Source organism: Corylus avellana, chromosome 7 (genome assembly GCF_965113065.1).
Source record: "Corylus avellana chromosome 7, dhCorAvel1.hap1.2, whole genome shotgun sequence".
NCBI lineage: Eukaryota > Viridiplantae > Streptophyta > Magnoliopsida > Fagales > Betulaceae > Corylus > Corylus avellana.
The window spans coordinates 27,028,048-27,052,667 of record NC_142496.1 but is presented as its reverse complement, the minus strand read 5'-3'; the positions used below and the strand labels follow the sequence as shown (position 1 = coordinate 27,052,667).

The following is a 24,620-nucleotide window of genomic DNA, read 5'->3' as shown; positions in this document are numbered from 1 at the left end:
AGGAAAAGAAATTACAGCAAAGAAAACAAACTACAGGGAAACTCAATAGAAAATACAAAACAGAAAAACAACAATACAGGGAAATAAAAACGAAAACACATAAAGCGGGTCACTGTAGCCGAAAAGAGGCCGATCGCAAGCTAACCGGAAACCGCCGCGGAAAGTGGCACAAAAAGCTTGACACGGGAGGAGCGCGTGAAAAGACCCAATAGCGAGCGGTGAGCGGTCGCGGAGGAGATCGGCGGCACACACAAACAAACAGGGAGGGGGAGAGTTTGAGTGAAAACCCCCAAAGGTAATACCCACCGACAGAGAACACAAGCCCAAAGAACAGGAAAACATCAAAGACAGAAACAAGCCTAAAAATAGAACCGGGAAGCAAAGAAACAAAATCAAAGAACAAAAGCAAGGAAGCACAATCAGGGAAAAAGAAAACAAAACCAGCTGAATCAACAGAACCCCTGCAAAGTGTGGGATGGGCATGGCGGAATCGGAAAGCAAGGAGGTGGGTAGGCGTCGGGGGAAGGTAGGCGGATGACGGATGATCGGGCGAAGGCAAGCAGATCCAGTGCCCAACCTGTTCCAACCCAAGCAGGGAGTGCTGCAGATGGAGATGGCGGGGAAGAGAGTAGCCAAGGGAACGGCAATACCAAAGGCAAAAACGGAGAAAAAGCAGAGGAAAAAAGGAGAGATGGGGAGGGGAAAGAGAGGGGCATCGAGACTAGGAGCATCAAGTAAAATACTAGCACTCGGAGCGAAGAGGAGAGGGGAGGAGGGATGCAAGCAACGGCCATCCCTCCTCCCTTGCGGCTGCGGCGCTCTAGAGAAGAGGCTTAGGGTTTCACACTTTCACAGCTCTGGAAGGGGCTTAGGGTTTCAAAATCTTCTTATTCTATAGTTATAAGTGGAGAAACGAACATATTAAATATAAAACTGTCAGAGAGAAAGAACATAAACTATAAATAAAATGTCAAAACTCCTATACTTGTTAAAGACAAAATATTGCACCCACAATTTAGTTAGTAATATTTCGGGCATTTTTCTTCTTCTTGTTGTTGTTGAGATATTTTCCTTTTCTCTTCCCTTTGGACGGCAATGAGCTACCTATTGAGCTGGTGGCACCGCTGTCAAAAGGATTGAGCACATATCCAATGAACAACACCGTCCTAGTGGTATTTTCTCTAATCATGAACAAAAATGGGTGGTCAGCCACAAAGTCTATCGTATCTTCTTTAATGGGGAATCCACAGCCTGTGGACTTTCTGGCAGTAACTGCTGCGGCTTTTGTGCCTTGTTCATCAACTTCAATGAAAGATTGATGGAACATATCTGAAACAGAGTAGTCCTGACCTACCATTTCTGTTAGATCTGCATGATCAGAGAAGAGCAACACCAGTCCTAATTCCTTCAAAATATCTGAAACTGGGAACCCAAAAGATATCTTGAACTTTGGGATCATGAAGTCACCCACTTTCTTGTGTTTCTTCGGGAGGTGGCGATCCAAGAAGCCAGATTCAGAACACACTTTCTCTACCAGAGCTGGCAACCCATCTTTTGCATCTGGAAGAAAAAAGTACATCCTGAAAGAAGTTTTCTTATAAGCCCACTAGTCCCCTTTTTCCGCCCATGAATGCACCGAGATCGAAATTCGAAAGCATCAATTCTTGGTTGATTCAATAACAAAGAGTTGGGCTCCATTTGTTCAAATTTTTGTGTTTTATTTGATTTTTCTTTTCAAAACTAAAATATTAACAAATAATTCAAACACAAAATACTTTTAAAAATACAAAAACAATTTTTATCTTTATGCACCTTATAACACTTTTTATATATGTTTTTGCCCAAAGGCTACAGCTAATTAACTTTTATAGGTAAACTTGTAAAAATTCCAAGAAAACATAATATTAAAAAAAAAAAAAAAAGTGCTAAAACATGACAAAAATTAGCTACAAACTATCATATTGTTACTTATAAAAGCATGTGAAAATCTCATGTTATTAAGAACACGTGTTTTTCATATGCTAAAGGACACATGTCACTTTATTATATTAGTTTGTATAAATTAACTACAAACCAGTCCGCTAAAACTTAACAACAAATGAAAAATAACCTTCACTATAATTTTGTTCAAAATTCGTTGAAAATGTGTGAAGATTTCAAATAAAATATAAGAGATGCGTTTGGACATAAAACAAAATATAAATGAAGAAATAGCGGAAACATTTTTCAAAACATGCATGTGATTTTGGAGGATAATACGTTGCATGCGGTCAAAGCCACATCTTTCTACCCACTAAAAAAAAAACACAAATTAACGTCGTGTCCATATTTTTTTAAACACTATATATATATATATATATATATATATATAATGTTCAAACGTTATATTCATTAGGGGTAATGCTGAAGAGAACGTGGCACGCCAGCCAAATTATTATTATTATTATTATTTTATAATTAAAAATATTAAAAAAAAAAAAATTTGGCACGCCAGCGTTTTGCTTATCATGACCCTATTCATTAGTTGTTGTTGTCGTTTAGTGTGTTGAGCGTTGCTCTCTTGGGCGCCTGCCAAGTGTGGGAGCCCAATATTTAGTAGATATAAATTTCTAAGTTTTATTATAACTTATAAGTTTGCTACAAACGACAATGATAATATACCAAAAATATATATATATATATATTTTCAGGGAAGACTATGTGACCCTGATGCCTCCCTTTTAACAAACTCACATATATATAATACTCGCATAATTGTCGTCTACTTCAACTTGCTGTAAATAGTCGATTTCTTATAACACAAACATGTATTAAGACACTTCTGTCTTTGTTTTAGGATCTTAATTAATAGCTAGCTTCCACTAGTGAGGTTGCTCACATTTTTTTTTTAAAACGTGTTCCTTAATTTTCCTAGTTGTCTTGTTGCATCAGCATGTTGCTAATTGTCCACGCCTTAATTAGTTAATCAATTATAGGCATTTGTAATTTTCCAAAAGTTCGTCTTTTGCAGAGTACTGCAGCAACCATCCATTAGTCAAAACATTTAGTTAGCCTCTGATTAAGCTTCAATTAATACAAAAATTATTGATTTATATTTTAATATTAATAAAATTGCCAAAGTTTTCACGCCTTAAAATATTGCATGAAACTAGGAGTGCAAAGTATCGGTATGGAAAGAGATGCTAAGAGTGTGGTAGATGCGATAAATTCAAGGGAGGAAAACTAGAGCAGATTTGGACACATTATAGCAGACGTGAAAACTTTGTTTGAAGATTTTATTTCTTGGGATGTAAAATTTGTGGGAAGAAATGTCAATTGTGCAGCCCATAATATGGCTAAATTGGCGGCGCAGACGGGAATAGAAAGAGAGTGGATGGGAAAAATTCCTAATTATATATCAGAGATTATCTAAAGAGAGCAGTCTGTAACTTCTGATTGATTGATTAATAGAGATTTGAACGATTTACTCAAAAAAAAAAAAATATATATATATATATATATATATATATATATATATATATATATATAAAATTGCAAGTAGATGTAATTAAAGAAACTATTTAATAATTTAGAATATGTGAGGTGAATATCTTGTAATTAATCAAAAAGCTTTGAATTAATGAAACTGCAGAGTGATTAGCTAATTTTATTTTATTTTATTTTGAAAAAAATGACAAAATTACTCTTGAAAAAAAAAAAAAAAAAAAAACTCTGATTTTTTTTTTTTTTTTTATAGAAAAAAAAAAGACGAAAATTCAGGAAAATGATTTTGTTTATTGTTTTCTAACTTTTTATCATCTGTATTTTTGTCATTAATTTTTGTACAGAATGGGACATTGCAACTTCAATAATAGTTTGGGATTGACATTGCACAAATTGAAAATTCGAAAGACATTACTAATTGTTTGGTAATTAAAAGAGGGTAACCTAAATGTACTATTCAAAAAAAAAAAAAAAATTGAATGAAAATGTACGTGATAACACATGAATCCTGTGCATGTTCAATTATTTCATGTTGTTTAAACTATATATAATATGCCGTCCAGTTTTAATGTTGCTGGCGATACCATCATCATAATATAATAAGATTCTTTAAACTACGATTTTTTTTTTTTTTTTTTCTTGTTATTTAAACTACGATTTTGATTATAAAACAGCACGCAAGTTGACGTTTATTATTTAATGGTGTAGGGGCCATTTATGATTTACCTAATGAAACTTAATAAAAAAAAGGAAGTACTAATGGGAGAGGGCATCCAAAAAAATGTTCAAAATAATTAGCCTCTAAATTTGTTCAAAAATATATATTTAGTTTTTTTTTTTTTTTGATGATGACACCCTTAAAAAATATATAAATGCAGTTCCACCCCCAGCAAAATTAAATTTTTATTTCTATCCCCGCAAATAGGAGACATTTCTATAATTTAAGTAAATTAAACATATCTTAGACTCTTAGTACTGCTGAAACAAGATTCAATGGATGTCTCTTCATCAACACCAACGTACGATCAATTGCTCCCTTGTTGCATAAATGGAGCCACAGTCTAGAACACATAAACGTGCGTTTTTTGACCTGAAAATTGTGGTACGACTGCCGGCAGTGCATATATATAGAGGTCAAGTCCTCTCTTGGGTGCCCCCATAGAATCACTCTGCTTCTTATTCCTCAATTTAATGAAAGGAAATGCATGCCCATGCCAGAGCCAACAACAAGTGTCAGCAGCTAGATAAAGAAAGCATAATTAATTCAAAGCAATTTCTTTCTTATTTTTTCTCATTATGTAGCAGTGCTTGGCAGTATTCAGCAATCATTTCGCTGATTAGCATATAATTAATTAAGTTAACAGTTGTAAGTCAACGTACATATCCTACATTACAAATGAACTTTTTTCAGGGTAATCAGGACAGGAAGACAAAGAGTATAAACGACAGAGTAGTGGGGTCTTATTATAAACAAAACGAAAGATGCCATTTGATTCCTTTGATGTTCATCGATCCGAGCCTCTCTATAAATAGTCAAAGGCATTCAGTCTAAAAGGGCACCATTGATTGAGTGATCAGAAGCAAACGTTTCCCTTTTTCTCTTGGATCAAACAAGATATATAGCTTCCCAACACAATGGTAATTAACCTCTTAAGTTAAGCTCTGCTTTAATTTTCTAACCCAGGATTATGCATTTTATATATGCTCTTCATCATTCCACAGGGCATCTGCAGAGATGTTAAAACCAATCCTAAGAAAGAAACAATGCTAGGAGGAAATCGAGCTGTGTTTTTTGTATACGGTAACTATATATATGTTTTTATGTGTGAATTTTGCTTGGTTGGTTGGTTTTTTTTTAACAGTGAAATTGATGCATGCAGCTACCGAGGGGCTGGAGAACATGTCGTTCGTGTCCAATGCCGTGAGCCTTGTAACTTATTTTTACGGGTATATGAACTTCAGCTTAACAAAATCCGCCGCCACGCTCACGAACTTCATGGGGACTGCTTTTTTACTAACACTCGTTGGGGGATTCATCTGTGACACCTATTTGTCCAGATTTAAGACTTGCGTGCTGTTTGGACTCATTGAATTTTTGGTATCTTCTTTCTTTCATTCTACCCTTCTTCACGCTTTAATTAACTATTGCCTTAGAAAAAAAAAATGTTAAATTACCTCACTGCTAAAGGAGAATGAGAAAGCAAGACAGGAATAAGAAGCTTAATTATATACATGGGCAAATCAAGGCTAGTCTCATAATAATTGGTAGGACAAAGATTTTCAGTAATTTTGTTATTCGAATTGTCTGATTGAGTTATAGTTTGATCCAGATCTATTAAGGCATCAATAAAAACCAAGATGGTTTACATTAATCAGACATGAAGATTTTTATTGCCGGATTCAAACCCATACCCTAGTGTATACCTAACTATTTTAGAAAATTTTTTGGACTATTGAAGCGTCACCCTAAATGTTGCCTAAAATCATTTTAAATAGCAAAATCATTGACTCAACAACAGACAAAAAAGATTATAAGTTGTTCACTCATGTTATTTTAGTTCAATAATATAATCCAATCACATGTTGAGTAGTCATAATTTATAGACCCACCGTCTAGTAGGTTTGGAGGATGTCGTTTTGTGGCTAGTCGGTGGTAGTATTGGATTAACAAACTCCCAAGTTTCAAATTTCAATCATTTTAAACAATCAGTGATTCTATCTCAATTTAAATCTCTTATTTTCTTTCTTATGATGTCTTAGAATAAATATAATTATTTTCCAAAAGGGAAGACATATATATATATTTTTTTTCAAATTATCATTCTCTTTTTTTAAAGAATATGTTCATTAAAAATCGTGTCCATCTTTAATACACAAATAATGATGTCCTATAAAGTTTTATACTTCTATTAATGCTCTTGATCATTTAGAAAGAAAACATCTATTGTGGAACATGAAGAATAATAAGCAAATCCATAAAAGTATATAATTGAACCAAAAACGAATAAACACTTGTCCCAAATAGATAGGACTCATCTTACGCTCTCACATGAAAATGCCTTACTGCAGTGCAAAAGAGCAGCTTATTGCACCCGATCGATCGGGATTCTAAATTTTTAGTCTATCTGACTCATGATTTATGGTTATGCAGGGATATGGGCTCCTGACAGTACAAGCACATTTCCACCAACTAAGGCCCTTCCCATGCAAAGATGTTGCCATAAACCTAAAAAACACATGCGAGGCCGCGGATACAAGCCAATCTGTATTCCTTTTTGCTGGCCTATACATGGTGGCCCTTGGAACCAGCGGGGTTAAGGCGGCGCTGCCGGCCTTGGGAGCTGACCAATTCGACGAAAAAAACCCTAAGGAGGCAGCTCAACTCTCAAGCTTCTTCAACTGGTTCTTGTTCAGCCTCACCATCGGAGCTATAATCGGCGTGACCTTTGTCGTATGGGTAACCTCCAACCAGGGCTGGGACTGGGGCTTTGGTATATGCGCTGTATCGGTCTTATTTGCATTGCTTTTTTTGTGCATGGGCAAGTCTTTATACCGTAATAATGTGCCCATGGGAAGCCCACTACTTCGCATTATGCAGGTAATTAGTCCTAAATAGTAGTTTTTATTTTAATTTTCTTACAAATTCACTTGACTGATATGGTAAATGATATAAACAATAAAATTTAAAATTATTTAATAACTAACATGATAAGTGTCGCATGAACGATTATCAGGAGCGGAATCTTAACCGTAATTTCTCCCAAATTTTAAAAATTCCTTCAAAATTATAGGTTCTTATGGAATAATTACTTTTAAAATTATGTTTTTACCCCCTTAAAAAGTTTTTGTTTTAGTTAACTTGATGATATTTTGGTTCTGGTTTAAGTGCCGCGTCAGTTTGTAAAAGATTTATAGTTATCATTTTCCCCATCAAATTTTTCTTTACCAACATTGTTATAACATGCCTATATCATCTCCGTGGTACGTAGGTAAACACATGTAAGTGATCGGATTGCTATTTGTATATTTTTGTCCACACTTATTATTGGGGTTTTTAATTTTGAATTAATTTTAAGTTAATTATTAAACGTGATATTAACAATAAAAATAAGAGGTATACATAAGGGATGTAAATGACAGGTGTGCAAATAATACTACCACTGACTCTTTACGAACCAGAATCAGGACAAATAAACTTTTGGAAAAAATGCAAAATCAATTCTTGTGGTTTACTTGATTTATAATTAACTCTTTGTAGTATCAAAATGAACTCAAAGGTCCCTAAGGTATGCTAAAAAAATAATTTAGTCCTTACGATCAAATTTCAATATTCACTGACTTAATAGATTATGATAACATGAAACGTTAGAACCAATAAAATTGTGATACTTATCATATTTAAGTCAGTGTCACACTAACAAAATTTGTTAAATTAGTGGACAAAATTTGACTGTAGAGATTAAATTGTATTTTTGGCATACTTCGGAGACCTTTGAGTTCATTTTGATACCACAATGACTTAATTGTAAATTAGGTAAACCACAAGGACTAATTTCTCATTTTTCCCTAAACTTTTTTGCGAAATATTAATTAATACTCTTTTGTCCTTAAAATTCAGGTATTTGTGGCTGCCATCCGAAACCGAAAACTTCCGATTCCAGAAAATGCAGAGGAATTACTTGAGGTTCATGGCAAAGAAACAAGAATGCATGATGAAATTCTGTTGAGAACGGAACAATTTAGGTATATTATCAAACATTAGGTTCATGATTTATTATAATTGGTTGACCAAATTGGTCGAACAATCACAGAAAAAGGGAGTTGCAGGGCTTATCTGCTCTAGGCAGGTGAGCTCTACACTCCAAACTGTCCGAGACAAGCGAGTCTTACTGTCCTTTCTGTGAAACCATCTCAAAATACACACAATTCGAGCAGCCAATTATAGACATAATAGTAATTTTTGTAATTACTTCCAAGTGAAACTCATAAAATATATAAACACACCACTCTATTTCGCAGATTTTTGGACAGGGCAGCAATCATTAGGAGCAACAATGATGAATCAACAGCAACCAAGAAAGGATCCTGGAGCCTATGCACAGTGACACAAGTTGAAGAGACAAAGATTCTAATTCGCATGCTACCAATTATACTTAGCACCGTATTCATGAACACATGTTTGGCTCAACTTCAAACATTCTCTGTCCAACAAAGCACAACCTTGAACCCCTATATCCTGGGATTTAAAGTGCCCAGCCCCTCACTCCCAGTAATCCCCCTATTGTTCATGTTCACTCTTATTCCATTGTACGACCGGGTTTTTGTCCCATTGGCCAGAAAAATTACAGGAGTACCCACCGGGATTCGACACCTCCAGCGAATTGGAATCGGGCTGGTGCTCTCAGCTATTTCCATGGCAATTGCCGGAGTCGTGGAGACCCGCCGCAAGTCTCTGGCTATCCAACATAACATGGTTGATAGTGCCGACCCTTTGCCAATGAGTCTGTTTTGGCTGGGTTACCAATATGCTGTATTTGGAGCCGCAGATATGTTTACCCTAGTTGGGCTGCTAGAGTTTTTCTATGCAGAGAGCTCAGCTGGTATGAAGTCACTCAGCACAGCCATTTCATGGTGTTCAGTGGCTTTTGGGTACTTTCTGAGCACAGTAGTGGTGGAGGTGGTGAACAAGGTGAGTGGTGGGTGGTTGGCCAACAATAATTTGAACAGAGATAAGCTGAACTATTTCTACTATTTATTGTCCGGGTTGAGCGTGGCGAACTTTGGGGCGTATTTAATATGCGCATCTTGGTATAGATACAAGAAAGTGGAAATGAAGCAAGGTGATGTTGGGGAAAAGATTGAAATGTCTAGGGTTTAGAGATATTAAGGTGATGCTATTTAGTAGATTGCTATACAATTGTCATACAATTTGATAATGTAACAGTGAAAACAACCCAGTTAGGAGGTAAACAATAATATGACAGCAGTATATCAAACTCCTAAATAACATTACTCCTTTCTTAAGGTTGCCTTAGAATGTTTTATTGGTCTACATGGAACTATTCACTATGAAATTATTATTCACCCAATATATGCATACAAGCAAGTCCAAGCTTCACTGCAAAAATCTCAAGAAAACTCAGAAACAATCATGCAACCGTCATATTAAGCTCGAGTTATCACATGATTTGATTCAAACGAAAGCACATTACATGATTTCACTGTATTGTTTTCCTGTTAAAAAATTTGAATCTCTGTACAAAATCACTTTACAGTGCCGTTTATACATGTATCAGATACAATCCCTCATCCTACCACTTCACATCCAGTGTTAGAGCGTCGGAAGGGACGAGGACAGATTGTAATTGTGTAAAAGATAAATTGGACATTAAATTACTCCATGAAACTGAATCTACTACATTGAAAGGATTCACCTTCTTAACCAAAAGGGGCTGCAGCCTCTCTGTGTCGACTCTTGCCAAGACCTCAAACCATATTCGTTCAACACTTGGCTTTGTTCTCCACTCCGCCCACTTACTATGGAGGGTGTCATTGTTTCTGACATCTCTTTCCAGTTCTAGCCGGAAGCGAATGATAGCGGATGCTTTAATCTTAGTCTTGAGGAATCCTGACCGATTTTGATGAATTCTATCACGAAGAAATCTGCTCAAAACTCTTTCCAAGATAGTAATCCTTGAGCTTAAAGAATCAATGGGGCAAGTCCACTTCTTGTAGACATGACTATTGTAACACTTTTCCGGCAGCAACTCAATCGTGTCCTTGGAAATTAATGTAGTTTCAATGTGGGCATCAGCATTTCGAGTCCTATAAGCAACTAATGATACAGCCCCTAAAACTTGTATAGGAAGTAATGGGATGCACGTAGAATGCCAAAAGGGCCAAAATTCATTTTTCTCCTTGTCAATCACAAGACTTCTATTCACTGAAAAACCAAGACCAGAAGAGTGAATCAGAGAGACTTCTTGAGCTCTTCTCACTTCCACTGTGATGCCTTCACCAACAAGTATTCGAGTCAAACCATTATGTGACGTGTTCATCTGGAGATAAAGGTCAAAAATGCCAGACTGTCAGTAGTAGCACTAAAGAATCCCTCTCGTATACAGACAAATAATCATAGCCATTAATAAAACTACCAGTTGAAAAAAATAAAAAAAAGAAAAAAAAGTAGAGTAATGGACACATCAACGGTTGAATGTCAATCCATGAATTATCAAACAAAATCTAATCAGCAAAATAGATAAATAAAAGACTTTGTCTGTTGAGGTTATCTGTTTCATCATACTGCACCAAGGCGTTTTCAAATGGCCTCTGCAAGACACTTTCTGGAATTTGTAGTCCTTTTTCTTTTTTATTTTTCAATAGGATTTGTATCACAACTTCCCACAAGCTTAACAGAACATGAGGACATGGAGAAATTTTACGAGGGAAAAAAAAAAAAAAAAGGTAGTTAAAGGTGATATATGTATCTCAGGAGTGATTCTCACAATCTAGAACAAAGCAAAATGCTCTAGCCACCTTGACTATAAATCTTTCAACTTCTCACCCCCCAAACACCAAAAAAGAAGTGCCCATTTTTCCATGGATCATCAAAATTTTAGTGCTTGATCAAAGTGTCCTACCAACAAATAAACAAGATTATAAATCAGAACCCAAAATTCAGAGCCCCAAATAGATCTGTATCATAATCTTCACCGATATCTTAACAACATGCAGCCGCATAACAGCTAGCATATAAAGTTTATCAGGCACAATCACCTTTCTTGTTGTGATGATAAACTTCAAGGGGCTGACTGATCTATAGCTACATTTATAACACTTTTGCCAAATAACTTGTTGCTACAAATCCTGAAAACATAAGAATGCTGCTTCTACAGCACAATTTACACAAAAGCAATTTTGTTGAATGGATGTCACTGGCAAATCCCAACGGAAGATAAAAGGACAGTATTTACAAGAAAGAGCACGAAAAATAATATCTCCATATATTTTCTGTTTTAAAACTAATTGCTTACATAACATCAAAAATAGCTAATTGGACACCGATGAGATTTTACATTTAAGAATTAACTAGAACAGGTAATAGCTTATACATACAGAAATTATTTGTTCCGTATAAACAAACAATTTGGTCATAATCCAATCTTAGGCATTCAGATTTAGCCCCATTTACTAATAAATCAGAGCTAATATTTCAGAAAAGAAAGAAACTTTCACTGTCGTGAAAACTGTATAAAATTCATTACCGGCAACAACAGCGAAAGATTGTCATCACCACCAACCCGCAACTCAAACGGACCCTCCAATTTCAAGGTATCGAGCAAACCCAAAGCACCAACCTCAGTCACCAAAGACCCAAAATCGCTTTTCCCATTTCTGAACTTCCTCCAGGAGCCCACCTCGTCGGAGAACTTGACCACCAACTGGGACTTGCCTAACCCGACCCGAAACTCGTAACGCGGAGTACTACCAAACCGGACCTTCCTCAGATCCAATCTGGATACCCTAACGTCCCTCGAATCCCACCTCTGCGCCCCCAATATTTCCTTAACAACATCCTGAATTACCACAAAATCAAACACTGTGAAACAGAGAGTTTCGAGAAGAAGAATAAAACAAGATCCGAGGGACAGGGACAGGGACGTACCTGTAGGTGGTAGTTTGAGGTCGAGGCGTTTATAGGAGTGAAACATAGAATCGGTGTTGGAAGTTGGAGGTGTAGGACGAGTAGGAGGAGGAGGAGGGACACTAGTACAGGACCCCGGTTCGTCATGCTTCTGTCGTCGACAGACTCGCTCAGTGTCGGAGGTTCCACTTCGGAGTTCGGACTCTGGATCCTCGTCGTACGGGTTTAGGGCAGGTATTGGAATGGCAATAATGCCCACGCCCGTGTAATGATGGGATTCGTGCGGCGGTAGAAAAATGCTTTGTCTTTACTTTTATCCAATTATGCTGATGAGAATGAGATAGAGCCTTTGAATAATTTTTTGTTAAAAGGATAATTTTTTTTTTTTTTTTTAAGATAATGTTATTTATTATATTTTTATTTCATTTACTGATATGGTGTTGCCAATCAAAATAAAAATATTATTTCTTGCATTTTTCTTATTAAAAAATTGTTAGATATTTCCTTTTTTTTTCTTTTTCAATTATTTGACCCAAAAAAAAAAACTTAATACATTAACATCAATACCTACTAGATCGGTTTTTTGATATACTATGTGCCACTTGTGATGCAAAAGGAAAAATCATAGGATTAAATAGGAAATTGGACACACAATACAGTACTTACTAAGACCCACACCAGCAAGGAAGTATCATATCTTAAAACTTTTGGAAGAAATCAAATACTTTTCATAATGATATGATATCTTATGAAAAACTTAACCATCATCATAAAAATAAAATAAAATAAAATGAATTATCTACTATAACTTTCCACTTTTATTTTATTTTTCTAAGTAAATCAATTTTTCAGTAAGTGGTCATTCAACGTTAGCCAGTTTAAGGTAAGCATGATAAAATGGGTACAAAATATATAGCATTAAGGGGTCTACAGCCCAATACAACAGATTTGGCCCAAATTCCCTAATAATCATAAGAATTAAAAGATTAACTAAATTTCATTAATTTAAAATAAACGAGGACAACACTGTTATTATAAAACTAGTTGACAAAACTTGAAATGTACGAGTAATTTTAAAATGTCACTCTTGTGTTATTTTTTTGTCCGTTCAAAAATAATGTGGATTTTAAAATTACAATTTGATTAAAATTAAATCATTATCAATCACAAGTTCAATGATGATTTTAAGAACCACATCATTGGACTGACACAAAAGTGATACAAAAGTGACTTCTAGCATTACTCGAAATATACCAGAATTATTAAAATTTGGAAAATGCACGTACATCTAGGTTTATGTATTGAACTTCCATGTATAATCTGCTTCTTCTTCTTTAAATCTTGTCTCACCTATTATCCTCTTTTCATTGTTATCTTTATTCATGGAAACTGTAATTTTACTTTATTTTTTATAAAAAAATCCTATATTCATTACTACCTAGCACCATAATTAGGGTTGTAATTGGTCCAATAGGACCTAAAGTATTGAATATGTTTAAGTTCGGTTCGTTTAATTAAACACAAGCCAAGTTCGAGCTCATCACTGAGCTATATAATCTGTTCAAGCTCAATTCATTTATTTTTTAAACAAATTTAAGATTGTTCACAAACTACTTAATTAACTTATGCATTTTCTATATAAAGTAAATCCATGATTGTTTATTTTTTATTTTTGGTAAATCAATATAAATTATTAGTTATTTAATTATTGCTAAGATTTATTAACCCTTTGAGTAATTAGATAAATTACCTCAAATCCTAAACAATCTTCTCTCAGTCTTATGTTTATCTTATGGTATATGTATACATTCATTATATACATACACAGATACACACAAACCCACTAAATATACACAAATACACATCTCTATATTAAGACTTACAATTACAATTATTCAAGCTTTATCTATTACATTATAAAGAGAATTCATATTTATCTTTTTAAATATTGAACATGTTTTCATTTTTTATAATAAAAATAAAGTTATATAAGTCAAATTGAGTTTACATATTAATCGGCTCTCATTTAATAAACGAGTCTAAATTTTTGTTTAAGCTCTATTTGTTTAATAAATGAAACAAACAAATGAATCGATCCCAGCAAAGTTAATCAGACCCCAACCCAAACTTGTCCGCTAGTGGCTCTATTCATTTAAAGCTCTAACTATAATGATGATTCATCAAAACTCGAAACAAAGGGCAATTTACATCAAACATCAACAGTGTTTGCAAACCCCCCAAAAAAATATCAAGACTCGAACGAAGGATTTGCCTTCCCGTCGAAAAAACTACACATACCAATAAAGGTTCTGCGATATTGGGCCTTTAAATCAACAGCAAAATTTAAGACACATAATGATGCTCACATGAAACTACAGAAAAGATAGAAAGAACCGGCTGCAACCAGGGTGAAAGCTGCCCAGAAAAACCCACCAAAATTTTTTTTTTAAAAAAAAAAAATTGGTAAAAGTTGGAGCAAAACAAGATATGAGACCAACACACCCACAAATGCGGAGACAACAAACCAAGAAATTTAGGCGTAATAGCTTCTTGTTTCATGCAGTTAACGTAGTTAACAAGAGAAGTATACATTGCTGACTAACTTCGAACAAGAATCATTACAATTGATTAAACTACAAAGCAGAACATAATATGGGAAAATTGCAACCACTGAGAACCACCCCACTTGCCAAGAAGATTGATATCTTTAGATGGTTAGCTGGTCGACCAGAGGTGAGGCTGTATGAATAAATTGATGAGCTTCCAGCACAAGTGTAAAGTACCTGTCTGCCTTCATCCCTTCATCAATTCATCGTCAGGGGGGAGCTTTAACCACAACATCAAAGAGAATCAGGAATCTCCAACTGCAATCAAGTCGATAGCAGTACCAGACTTCCAGATAAACAATCACCCCTCAGATATTTCAGCCCTCCAAAGCCTCAGCTCCTCGACCAGTAACAGTGCATGTCACCCTCCCAACCCATAATAAAAATATAAATTAAGGAATCAGAAAAAAAAAATCTGGTTTCTCTCCTTTCTTCCCACTGTAACGTTCAAAGTTAAACATGTCATTACATAAAAAAAATACATCACCGGCCACAGTTAAGGCCGTCAAAAAGGAGACATTGATGGACAGGATACCCCGCATCAAAAACCAATCCAGGATAAGCAGGTTCCATGATGGGAAAGTGTTGAATATTCACAACTGCTCAATACTGAGCCAAATGTGTGTAAAATAGATTAAAGAATCACCATCTAGATGAAATAGATGTCAGCAAAGATCCTCCCCCTGCAAGCAGAGGGCAATGTATCACGAGATTGCCACAGCATTCATCCCCACATCAGGTTCATATATGGTGTCTGATACTTTGGATGGAGGCCAATATCGAAACACCGATCTACCTACAATGTTTTTGATAGGAAGTGGACCCCTGACCACAAGGAAAACAAATCGACATGTCAGGAAATATATTCAAAATTGAAACGAATACTAACCGGCCAGCATTAATTGAAATTATGTCAATCCTCACATATTCCCAATATCAATTTCTGATAAGAGTAGATGTTAACACAATCATGTTTAGAATATTTGTAGAAGCCACTTGCTGAAAATGTTTCTTTCCCATCTAACTCAACATATTCTCAAACCAAAAAATCATCAGAAATGAAAGAGTCTAGACTTACCAGTTATGAGAGTCGAAACTGTTATTGCGATTGTCTCCCATCACAAAGACATAACCTTCAGGCACAAGCTGCAAAATCAACCAGAATAGTGCAGAGGACTTTGTTAACAAATCCAGCCAAATGCTTCAAAAACATGTTTGGGATATGATAACAAATCAACACAAGGAAAATAAATTAATGATGAACACAAGGCATTACCATTGGATCCATTTCATAAGCAAGTGGCTCTAAAATGAAATTTTCATTCTGAACAACACCATTCACATATAATTTCCCATCACGAACCTATCACATGAAAAAAGTCAGGAAGATCCAAGATGTTAGAGACAAAGGTAAAGAAAAATGCAAAGGATTCACAAAGAAAAAGATATAATTTCTTACATAAGTTTAAAAATTTCTACTTGAATATAAAAAATTAAATATGAACTCTTACTTCGACATAGTCTCCAGCCTTTGCTACCACTCTTTTAATGAACACATCACCTGAACCATAACCAACTTCCTGCAAAATGCAAAGGATTCACAAAATCAGCAATCCCCAGTCAATATGGAGAGAAAATTTCTCGAAGTAAAGCACTTGAAAGTAGATTCTACTTCATACCTGCAAGATTGGAGGTGCCTTAAAAATTACTATATCTGAAACCTCCGGCTTCCTGAAAAAATATGATACCTGTGGCAACACAAAACAGAACCAATCAATTCAGCCCATCGTCAAAAAAAAAAAAAAAAAAAAAAAAGAAGCAACGCCTATCTATCTGAAGCAAAACATTGCATATATCTTATCAAGTAGCCTGTGCATCCACAACCAAATCAAACAGATTTCTCTACAAATTATCGTCTCTAGATACCATATAACAAACTAAGAAGAATACAATGTGCGATGAAACAGCAAACCCGAAACAAAACTATTGCATCCTTGTCCCATAGCAGAATTGATAAGTCGTTCAAGAAACATTATTAGACAGTATGCTAATCCCATGCGCACTTCGAATAACTGTCTCAATATCTATGAAGGAAACATAATAATCTTCGCAAGAAACAAACTTTACCTAATCGGTTTCAGTTAAATCACATAAGTTCAACAAACAATTCCGATCACATGATTATACCCATTACCAAATTAAATTCTTTTCTCATGATTATACCCCAAAAAGATTGTAACCCGAAAACAATTAATAATTAACAATTCCATACCCAAATGAAATTAGAGACCTTGAGCTACACCTACCTTCTCGGCCAAAATTCGGTCCCCCACATCCAGAGTAGGATACATAGAAGACGACGGAATCGACCTTGGCTCGGCCAAGAACGACCGAAATAACAAGGTCACAGTCACTGCAGTGAACATAGCCTTGGCGTCCTCCGAACATAAATTCAATATCTTGGACAACCAACCGCTCTTCTCCAACGCCTTGCGTTCGATCAAGCTCTCCCTCTCGCTCTCCGTAATCTCACAACACTGCGCTGTTCCACCTTTATCCACAACCATACTCGCCGACTCGTTGTTGGAAGGAAGCCACTTCGACCCCTGAAAGAAAGGCAATATTGACGAGGCCTTGAACGGCGCGATGCCTAAAACGCCCATCGCCGTGGCCGACGATCCCGACACGCACACTGTCGACTTCATCATCGATATCAGGCCCAAGACGATCGGACTCTTGCAACTATCGCCGAGTATATCCCCGGCGAGAGTCGCGCAAAGAGAGGCCGAGCTCTCGGCCCAGTGACTCGGTACCGGTTTCGGTTTCGGTTTCGGCCGCCGGATATCGGAGTGGTAGTTGCGCACCGTGGTGGATGGATCCACCTCGGACTTCTGGTTCGGGCCAAAGATCCGGGACCGAACCCAGCACTCCTGTAAGCTCCGGCAATGGCCGGCCCGAAGGCCGGCCGAGGACGCTAGGTTTTGGGCGACGTAGCCGGAGAAGCTGAAGGTAACCCTGATAGCCATTTCTGCAATCTTGATTAGCTTGGTGAAGATCTGGTACAGTGTGGTTTCGTTAACTAGCAAAGTCGATGTGAGAAACCCTACAATCCTAGAAAAGCCATTCCCGCAGAAGATTACAGTAAATCGGAGACGCGAGGGTGAAATTGAAAGTGAGAGCTACAAATGGGAAAGGAATTGGACGCGATTGGGAATTTGGGGAATCGAATTGGTCTAGGGTTTCGCTGTGAAAGGTTGGAGGGCTTGGGGTACCTGAGCTTTTGGTCAGACTCCAGGAGCCTAACGGAACTTAACTGGACGAGACGAAACTTCAGCAGCGTACAAAATAGGGAAGAGCTTGGGTTTTAATAGACGGCGGCTACATTCCAATAACGAAACTGGACTCGCTGTTGCATATATTTACGACTGTACCAGTGTTTCTCTACTAAGACACAAAGGCAAGAGCATTTTGATTGGGTTAGCCGTTAGCCAATGGGAGAATAGACAATTGTGAGAAAAATATATATTTAGCTAAATGCACTACTCATTAAATTGTTTAACTTTTTTCGGTGTTTGTCGGAAAATCAGCAACAGCTTCGATGGCAGCTAAAAATGGTAGGCAATCTCTTGGTGGCGGCGATTGGCTGCCAGCAACTTTTGGCAAACCTTGGTGGCAGATTTCAGCCAACTTTGTGGTGGCCGATTTTGCCAAATAATTTGCCAAATCCCGACAGGCAGCGGCAGCAAAAAATAACTATGAAAATAAGAAATTCAACCTCAAAAAAGTAGTTTAAAAAAATTATTTGAAGCCTAATTTTTTTTTTCAAAAATCATTCCCTTAAATAAATGTGTGTTTTATTGAAGTATTTGAAATTTTACCTTATCTTAAAAGAGTTTTAAATTAATGATTATTTTTCAAACAAACAATCCCATATAATATTATTCACTCAGACAAAAATTAGCTATAAATTAGTTTGTAGGTAATTTATACAAATCAGTCTAATAAAATGACATGCATCTTTAAAATATGTAAGAAGTATATATTTTTTTTATTAATGTTACTATAAAAAAATAAAAAATACATATTATTAAAAAAATATATATTTCTCACATATTTTAAAGACGCATATCACTTTATTAAACTGATTTGTATCACTTCATCATTATGTTCTGCTATTATATATAATGGTAATTTGCTGCAAGATCGATGGTAATGCTATAGCGTCCTGTCTATTTGACTTTGACCTGAACGCCTTTGGCTTTTCGTCACTACGTTCCTGGAACTTTCCCACTATCCCAACGAACGTGGAAAATCAAGGCGACAGAAAGACGAGAATAACCCTAATTCACATTGAGCAAACTTCAAATAGATGAACCAGTCGCCGGGCGAGGACAACAAATACAAGTTGGCTTTGTTTGAAAAAACTTTTATTTTTCTCTTTTTTTTTAAAAAAATAAAATAAATAGTTGGTGTTAATATTTTGTCAATATTAACTTACAAATCAAATATTAAACTTATGGACTTACGTGAACTCCACATAAATCAATGATAGAATTTGACTTTTTATTACATTAATCCAACTAGCATATGTTCCAAATTCATTACAAAGAGATCCAAAAACTTAACCCATTTTCCCAAAAGTAGTTTTAAAGTGAAAAAATAAAATATAAAACTCTTTGTAGCTCCTTCGCATGTTATTACATGTACAAAGTTTTCCTATAAATTGAATTTGAGAAATTTACTTTAATTATGTAAATGAAATTAATATTTGTTCTTAAAACACATACTTATCACATCAAATGTTCTGTTATTCTTATTAAAAAGACATGTGAAAATCACACACTTTAAGAATAAATATCAATTTTATAGACTGAGTTGTCCTCTAACCTAATTTTTGATAATAAAAGACTTTGCCATTGTAATTAAAAAAAAAAAAAAAAGTCAATAAATTATATATATATATATATATCAATTTGATGTGTCAATAGTTGAGCCCATCCTTGTAAAAGGCAACAAATCCGTGTAAGTTTCCTGGCTTTTTGTCCATATTTGTCTTATTAAGAAGCACATCGTCAAATTTGACTTCCTTTTATGATAATGTTCACACGCCTAACACCTGTTTTCTTATTCACTACCTACCTTTAATATGAAGGAATTTTTTTTAAACCATATTTAAAATAAATAAAAAAAAAAAAAAGAGAAAACTTTATCTATTTATAAATTATAGGCAAAGAAATGCGTTTTTTTTTTTTTTTTTGAAAGGCAAAATTTTTAAAAGCCAAATCATAATTTTATTAAATATTTAACTATATTTTTAAAATTTTTATTTTTAAATTGCATTTTGTGGAACCTTAATACCAAGTGAACCCAAATCTAACGTGCAAGAGACGACTGCTTTACCAAACTGAAAAAGAGTGAACAATTTGCTATTGACGCATTCAGTGACGGAAGCGCTTACACAAGCCACGTATAGTTATTTGAATTAAAGCATATCAAACAAGCTAAGCAGTAATATAATAATAACTTGTTAAGTATGATCTTCAACGCAAATTCTGGATATGTGGGAGTCCTAATTCATGGTCAAATATATATATATATATATATATATATATATATATATATATATATTTGACCATGAATTAGGACTCATATATATATATATATATATATATATATGGATGTTCAAAGAATTGAATAATTAAGTTAATTAGTTATAATTTGTTGAACTGCTCTCCCTTTGTGCTTTGGCCGGTTCTGTTTATGGGACAAATTTTTTTTTTTTTTTTTCTTTTCTAATTTAATTTATTAATTTAATCTATTAAACTACCATAGGTTATTATACCAAATTACGGAGATCTCAAAAGTGTGTATTTTTATTAATTAAACTTTCTAAAAAAATTCGTGACTAATAATCATGATTTGGAACGCATCACGTCCCTACAGACAGCGCAAAACTGTTAGAACAATTTTATGTCTAACTGTTTCCGATATGGCGTTCTTGATCTTCAATACGCCATTCGCATTCGCATTTCCACAGTCGCTACAAAATAATAAGAGTGATTTGCCGGCATCTATGCTGGACAAACTCAACAATCACAATAATTCAATTTAGCACTATTTCGTATTCTCTAGTATGAGAATCAGAGAGTCTGAGACAATATGAGAAGATCATTTGTACCTTGTATAGAGGCTATAGGTTGAAGAGCTGAGGTAAATTTGGACTAATTCTTCTTATTTTAGTTGATTTGAGAGCTTTTAGAGCTAGAATTGGACTTGAGCTCCTACTCAAATTTAGACTTTGAGTAAGATTTTTTGACCCAGATTATTCTAATAGAACATCACTTGGATTGTATCTCCTACTATTCAATTAATAGTCATGTGGGTTTGTTATTGGCCCTAAAACCTAAAATCTGATGAGCTTGTAATATAATTTTATTCCCGACATGTAGTAATTATGTACCAAGCAATAAGGATTGATTGTTTACCAAAATCTGAAAAAAGTGTGACAAGCTATTGACTGTTTGATGACGGAAGTGCATACGATTGATCAGCCTCATATAATTATTCGAATCAAAGGATGTCAAACAGGCTAAGTAACTAATTACCAAAAAAAAAAAAAAAAGTTATAATTTATGGAAGTGCTCTCGTTTTCTGCTTCGGTAGGCAATGCATCGGGATTGGGCTGAATTTTAGCATTGACGCACCCAAGGCCCAATTACCCCACCCACTCCAATGAAAAAAGGAAAGAAAGAAAATTGGAAAATAGCAGTTTACTAGCTTTGCTTTCAACAACTGCCCACTTTAATTCACTATTTAATTATTACAGTATTACTATTATTTATTTTGAAATTTGAAATATCTAATTAAAATTAAAAATAAATTGTGGAGTAAAGTTTAAAATTCATAACTTTTGTTTTAATACCATATTCATTTATCATTAATTCAAGCTAATAAAAACGACGAATTTAATATTTAATTAGTATATAACATTTTTCTTTTACATATGAGATCAAATAAACGCATGAACTATTTTAATTTAAATTGGGAATAAACTGAAAATAATAGCATTAACAAAAAAATCATGATGTATCATTGTGTGGGCCAAACGAGGGATCTTTTATCTTTGGCATGAAGTAATTAAACAAAAAAATGAATGGAAGGTAAAACGCAAAACATCATTTTTCCTTAAGAATAGGGCGAGGGGGAGTAATTATATTCATCACCCCCGGTCCCCCACAATCACCTCAATGCCCATATGGCATGATTCCTCAATAAAAAAAATAATCTCCATACACCAGATATTATATATGGAGAGCCACACGGCATAGGTATTGTTCGGAGAAAGGCATCGAAAAAGCTCTAATTCTTGCCACTTGTGAACTTGTTAATGTCATTGGCTATGGCCTGTGCGTCCATTGATACACCGAAGAGTCCTCTCCTTGACAATCCAGCACAATATAACCCCTTCTCTCCCTTCCAGTGCTCCGGGAAACTATTCTTTGGCATTCCTTCACCATTGAGAGCATACTTGTAGTCCTGCACAACACTAATTAAGCTTAGTTTTGTCTCCCATTGTAAATTTACAAAAAGAATAAAAAAGAAAGCAAGAATATATACCTTCAACCATTTATTAGCGGCGCTTCTATAGCCGGTTGCAAAAACAATTGCATCAAACTTTTTTTCAGTGCCATTTTTGAACAATACATTGTTCTTGTTGATGCTCGAAATGTCCGAGACAACCTATCAATATTGTGTCATGTGTCATGAGTTGTCATGTCAATTTATAAAGAGTTATAAGAAAAATTGTAGTATCTAAATCATTTTCTTTTGAAAATTGTTGAAAGGAAATCAGAGTTATACCTCTATCTCTCCATCTTGGATCTTTTTAATGGTTCCAACATCAATAACAGGAGATCTTCCTGTTGCTGTTTTGTTGGCGAACGGGCCTCTCTTTGGTTTATAGATCCCATACTTGGTAAGATCACCATATTCGAGTCTTGCAAGCATTGTGATTATAGCATCCACCATGTAAACCGGGAGATATTTCAACAAAGACATTCCCCGGTGAACCAATTCTTTGGTCAGCACATGAAGCTACAATCACATCCACATCAATTGTTAGAATTGACTATATGCATGCATGTGACATGTGACATGTATCATGCATGTGATGCTATTAATTATTCCCATGCAAATATATTAGACCCAAACAATCGGGATTCCTTGCATTTGGTTGTTCAAATTGACTGCAATTCAAGTTACCATTTGTTTGACTAAGTTTTAAACTATTCAGACAGACATAGCTCATAAATAGAAAAAGAGTGAGAATAATATTAATTAATTACCGGACTTCTAATAACGATTGAAGTGTGAGCTCCATGGTCTACGAGGTCATAGGCAATCTCCATACCAGAATTTCCACATCCAACAACCAAAACATCTTTAGACTTATATTTTGAACCTGATTTGTAAAGATTGGAATGGAGAATATCTCCTGGAAAACTATCCAACCCAGGGAGAGAAGGAATAAAACCCTCACAGTTCTCACCAGTAGCCACCACCAAGAACTCTGCACTGTAAACTTCCATACTTCCTTCTAAGGTGTTGTTAGCTTCAATCCGCCATTTCTTTGCAGCTTCATCGAAAAATGCGGATTCAACAGAACGATGGTAACGAGGGTTTATCTTAAACTCTGAGACATACCCATCTACGTAGCGAAGAAAATAATGCTTGGGCATGAAGGTTGGCGCGTCGGGAGGCAAAGTCTTGTGGGGTAAAAAACAAAATTCTTTTGCTAAATGGAGACCCAAACGATCGTAAGTTCTTTTCTTCCAAAGAGAAGCATAACAATCTTCTCTTTCTAGAATAACGTAGGGAATAGAGTGTTGAGTTAGGCATCCCGCCATTGCCAGCCCTGAAGGCCCGGCTCCTACGATCAACACGATTGCATTTTCCATCTACCTCTGGAACTTCAAAATATTATTCCTTCTTTCCCTTAATTGAGGAATCATCAAAATGCATGTTTGCTTTTGTAATGGGTGGTAGGTTTCAAGCCATTAATGACAGAAAATCCTTGAGTTGCTTCCCCAGATTCTATGCGCTCTGGATTTCCATAGTTGTAGATTATTCAAAGGTTACAACTTACATGCCCAGAATTAAGGTATGTTGAACTGCATGCTATAATTTGGAAATGATTTTCTATTTAATTAATTATCCTCTTATATGGAAAAGTTTATGGGATCCATCAGGGAATTAAATTAATAATGCATACTGAAATTACAGTACTACTCTTATTATATTCTTCATTATAATAAGTAAAACTGAAAAAATTATTTTGGTTGTTAAATCTTATTTTGACATGCATGGTTTTATGATTATTTACGTGCAAAAATGCTTGGATTACTATAACATTTACTTTAAAGCTATTTTACAAAATGATGTGTTAGTTTATGAACTGTGAATGGCTGGCGTTTATAAATGATAAATCCATTCATAACTTTTACTATTTAACTATGGATTGACACATCAGTTTATAAATGACTTTATACAAGAATTGTAGTACACCTAGCACGGTTCAGGATTCACTTACCTTATATGCAAAAACAAAACCCTTCTAATTGTTGACAAACCCCAAGTATAAATTCAAATTGCTCTTGATAAAGAAGATTATACTGTTACCATTTATAAAGGGCGAAGGGAAGTTAGTGATTTTAATTAAAATCTGGTACTTTTTTTTTTTTTTTGGAATTCCAAATTTGGCACTTTTGTCTATAGAGATTAGGGATTGGGATCCTCTACGATTTTAAAAAATAATAAAAATAAATAAATAGTAGATTTTCAAATTACGCAATTTTGATTATTTTTAGGCATTAAAACGCTTGAAAAAT

The 24,620-nt window shown here is 35.0% G+C and overlaps 4 protein-coding genes and 1 pseudogene across 4 annotated transcripts; 1 reads left to right on the top strand and 4 right to left on the bottom strand.

Annotated features, from left to right (window-relative positions):
- Positions 1-449: 449 nt before the first annotated feature.
- On the bottom strand, positions 450-1,579 carry LOC148584739 (serpin-ZXA pseudogene; annotated as a pseudogene).
- Positions 1,580-5,368: 3,789 nt separating this feature from the next.
- Positions 5,369-9,361, top strand: LOC132183925 (protein NRT1/ PTR FAMILY 4.6-like). The gene is made up of 4 exons (XM_059597396.2): positions 5,369-5,581; positions 6,635-7,081; positions 8,102-8,226; positions 8,503-9,361. Exons 1-4 carry the CDS (start codon positions 5,384-5,386, stop codon positions 9,359-9,361), a joined length of 1,629 nt encoding a protein of 542 aa, XP_059453379.2. The 5' UTR covers positions 5,369-5,383.
- Positions 9,362-9,648: 287 nt separating this feature from the next.
- LOC148584738 (signal peptidase I) lies at positions 9,649-12,418 on the bottom strand. The gene is made up of 3 exons (XM_088518251.1): positions 12,149-12,418; positions 11,748-12,059; positions 9,649-10,541 (listed from the first exon to the last, which is right to left on the bottom strand). Exons 1-3 carry the CDS (start codon positions 12,272-12,274, stop codon positions 9,795-9,797), a joined length of 1,185 nt encoding a protein of 394 aa, XP_088374377.1. The 5' UTR covers positions 12,275-12,418; the 3' UTR covers positions 9,649-9,794.
- Positions 12,419-15,133: 2,715 nt separating this feature from the next.
- Positions 15,134-18,083, bottom strand: LOC132183926 (thylakoidal processing peptidase 1, chloroplastic). The gene is made up of 6 exons (XM_059597397.2): positions 17,040-18,083; positions 16,413-16,481; positions 16,245-16,313; positions 16,010-16,096; positions 15,812-15,879; positions 15,134-15,558 (listed from the first exon to the last, which is right to left on the bottom strand). Exons 1-6 carry the CDS (start codon positions 17,757-17,759, stop codon positions 15,438-15,440), a joined length of 1,134 nt encoding a protein of 377 aa, XP_059453380.2. The 5' UTR covers positions 17,760-18,083; the 3' UTR covers positions 15,134-15,437.
- Positions 18,084-22,092: 4,009 nt separating this feature from the next.
- LOC132183927 (putative indole-3-pyruvate monooxygenase YUCCA10) lies at positions 22,093-23,690 on the bottom strand. Its single transcript, XM_088518605.1, has 4 exons — positions 23,079-23,690; positions 22,594-22,827; positions 22,351-22,473; positions 22,093-22,269 (listed from the first exon to the last, which is right to left on the bottom strand). Exons 1-4 carry the CDS (start codon positions 23,688-23,690, stop codon positions 22,093-22,095), a joined length of 1,146 nt encoding a protein of 381 aa, XP_088374731.1.
- Positions 23,691-24,620: the final 930 nt, after the last annotated feature.

Coding starts and splice junctions, on each gene's coding strand:
- LOC148584738 (XM_088518251.1), bottom strand. CDS start 12,274: ATGACGAACCGGGGTCCTGTACTAGTGTCCCTCCTCCTCCTCCTACTC. Junction 12,060..12,148: donor CCTCAAACTACCACCTACAG/GTACGTCCCTGT, acceptor GTGGTAATTCAG/GATGTTGTTAAGGAAATATT. Junction 10,542..11,747: donor ATCTTTCGCTGTTGTTGCCG/GTAATGAATTTT, acceptor CTTTATCTCCAG/ATGAACACGTCACATAATGG.
- LOC132183926 (XM_059597397.2), bottom strand. CDS start 17,759: ATGGCTATCAGGGTTACCTTCAGCTTCTCCGGCTACGTCGCCCAAAAC. Junction 16,482..17,039: donor ACCGAATTTTGGCCGAGAAG/GTAGGTGTAGCT, acceptor GTGTTGCCACAG/GTATCATATTTTTTCAGGAA. Junction 16,314..16,412: donor AGGCACCTCCAATCTTGCAG/GTATGAAGTAGA, acceptor TGCATTTTGCAG/GAAGTTGGTTATGGTTCAGG.
- LOC132183927 (XM_088518605.1), bottom strand. CDS start 23,690: ATGGAAAATGCAATCGTGTTGATCGTAGGAGCCGGGCCTTCAGGGCTG. Junction 22,474..22,593: donor TCCAAGATGGAGAGATAGAG/GTATAACTCTGA, acceptor CAATATTGATAG/GTTGTCTCGGACATTTCGAG. Junction 22,270..22,350: donor CCGCTAATAAATGGTTGAAG/GTATATATTCTT, acceptor AGTGTTGTGCAG/GACTACAAGTATGCTCTCAA.
- LOC132183925 (XM_059597396.2), top strand. CDS start 5,384: ATGTCGTTCGTGTCCAATGCCGTGAGCCTTGTAACTTATTTTTACGGG. Junction 5,582..6,634: donor TTGGACTCATTGAATTTTTG/GTATCTTCTTTC, acceptor ATGGTTATGCAG/GGATATGGGCTCCTGACAGT. Junction 7,082..8,101: donor CACTACTTCGCATTATGCAG/GTAATTAGTCCT, acceptor CTTAAAATTCAG/GTATTTGTGGCTGCCATCCG.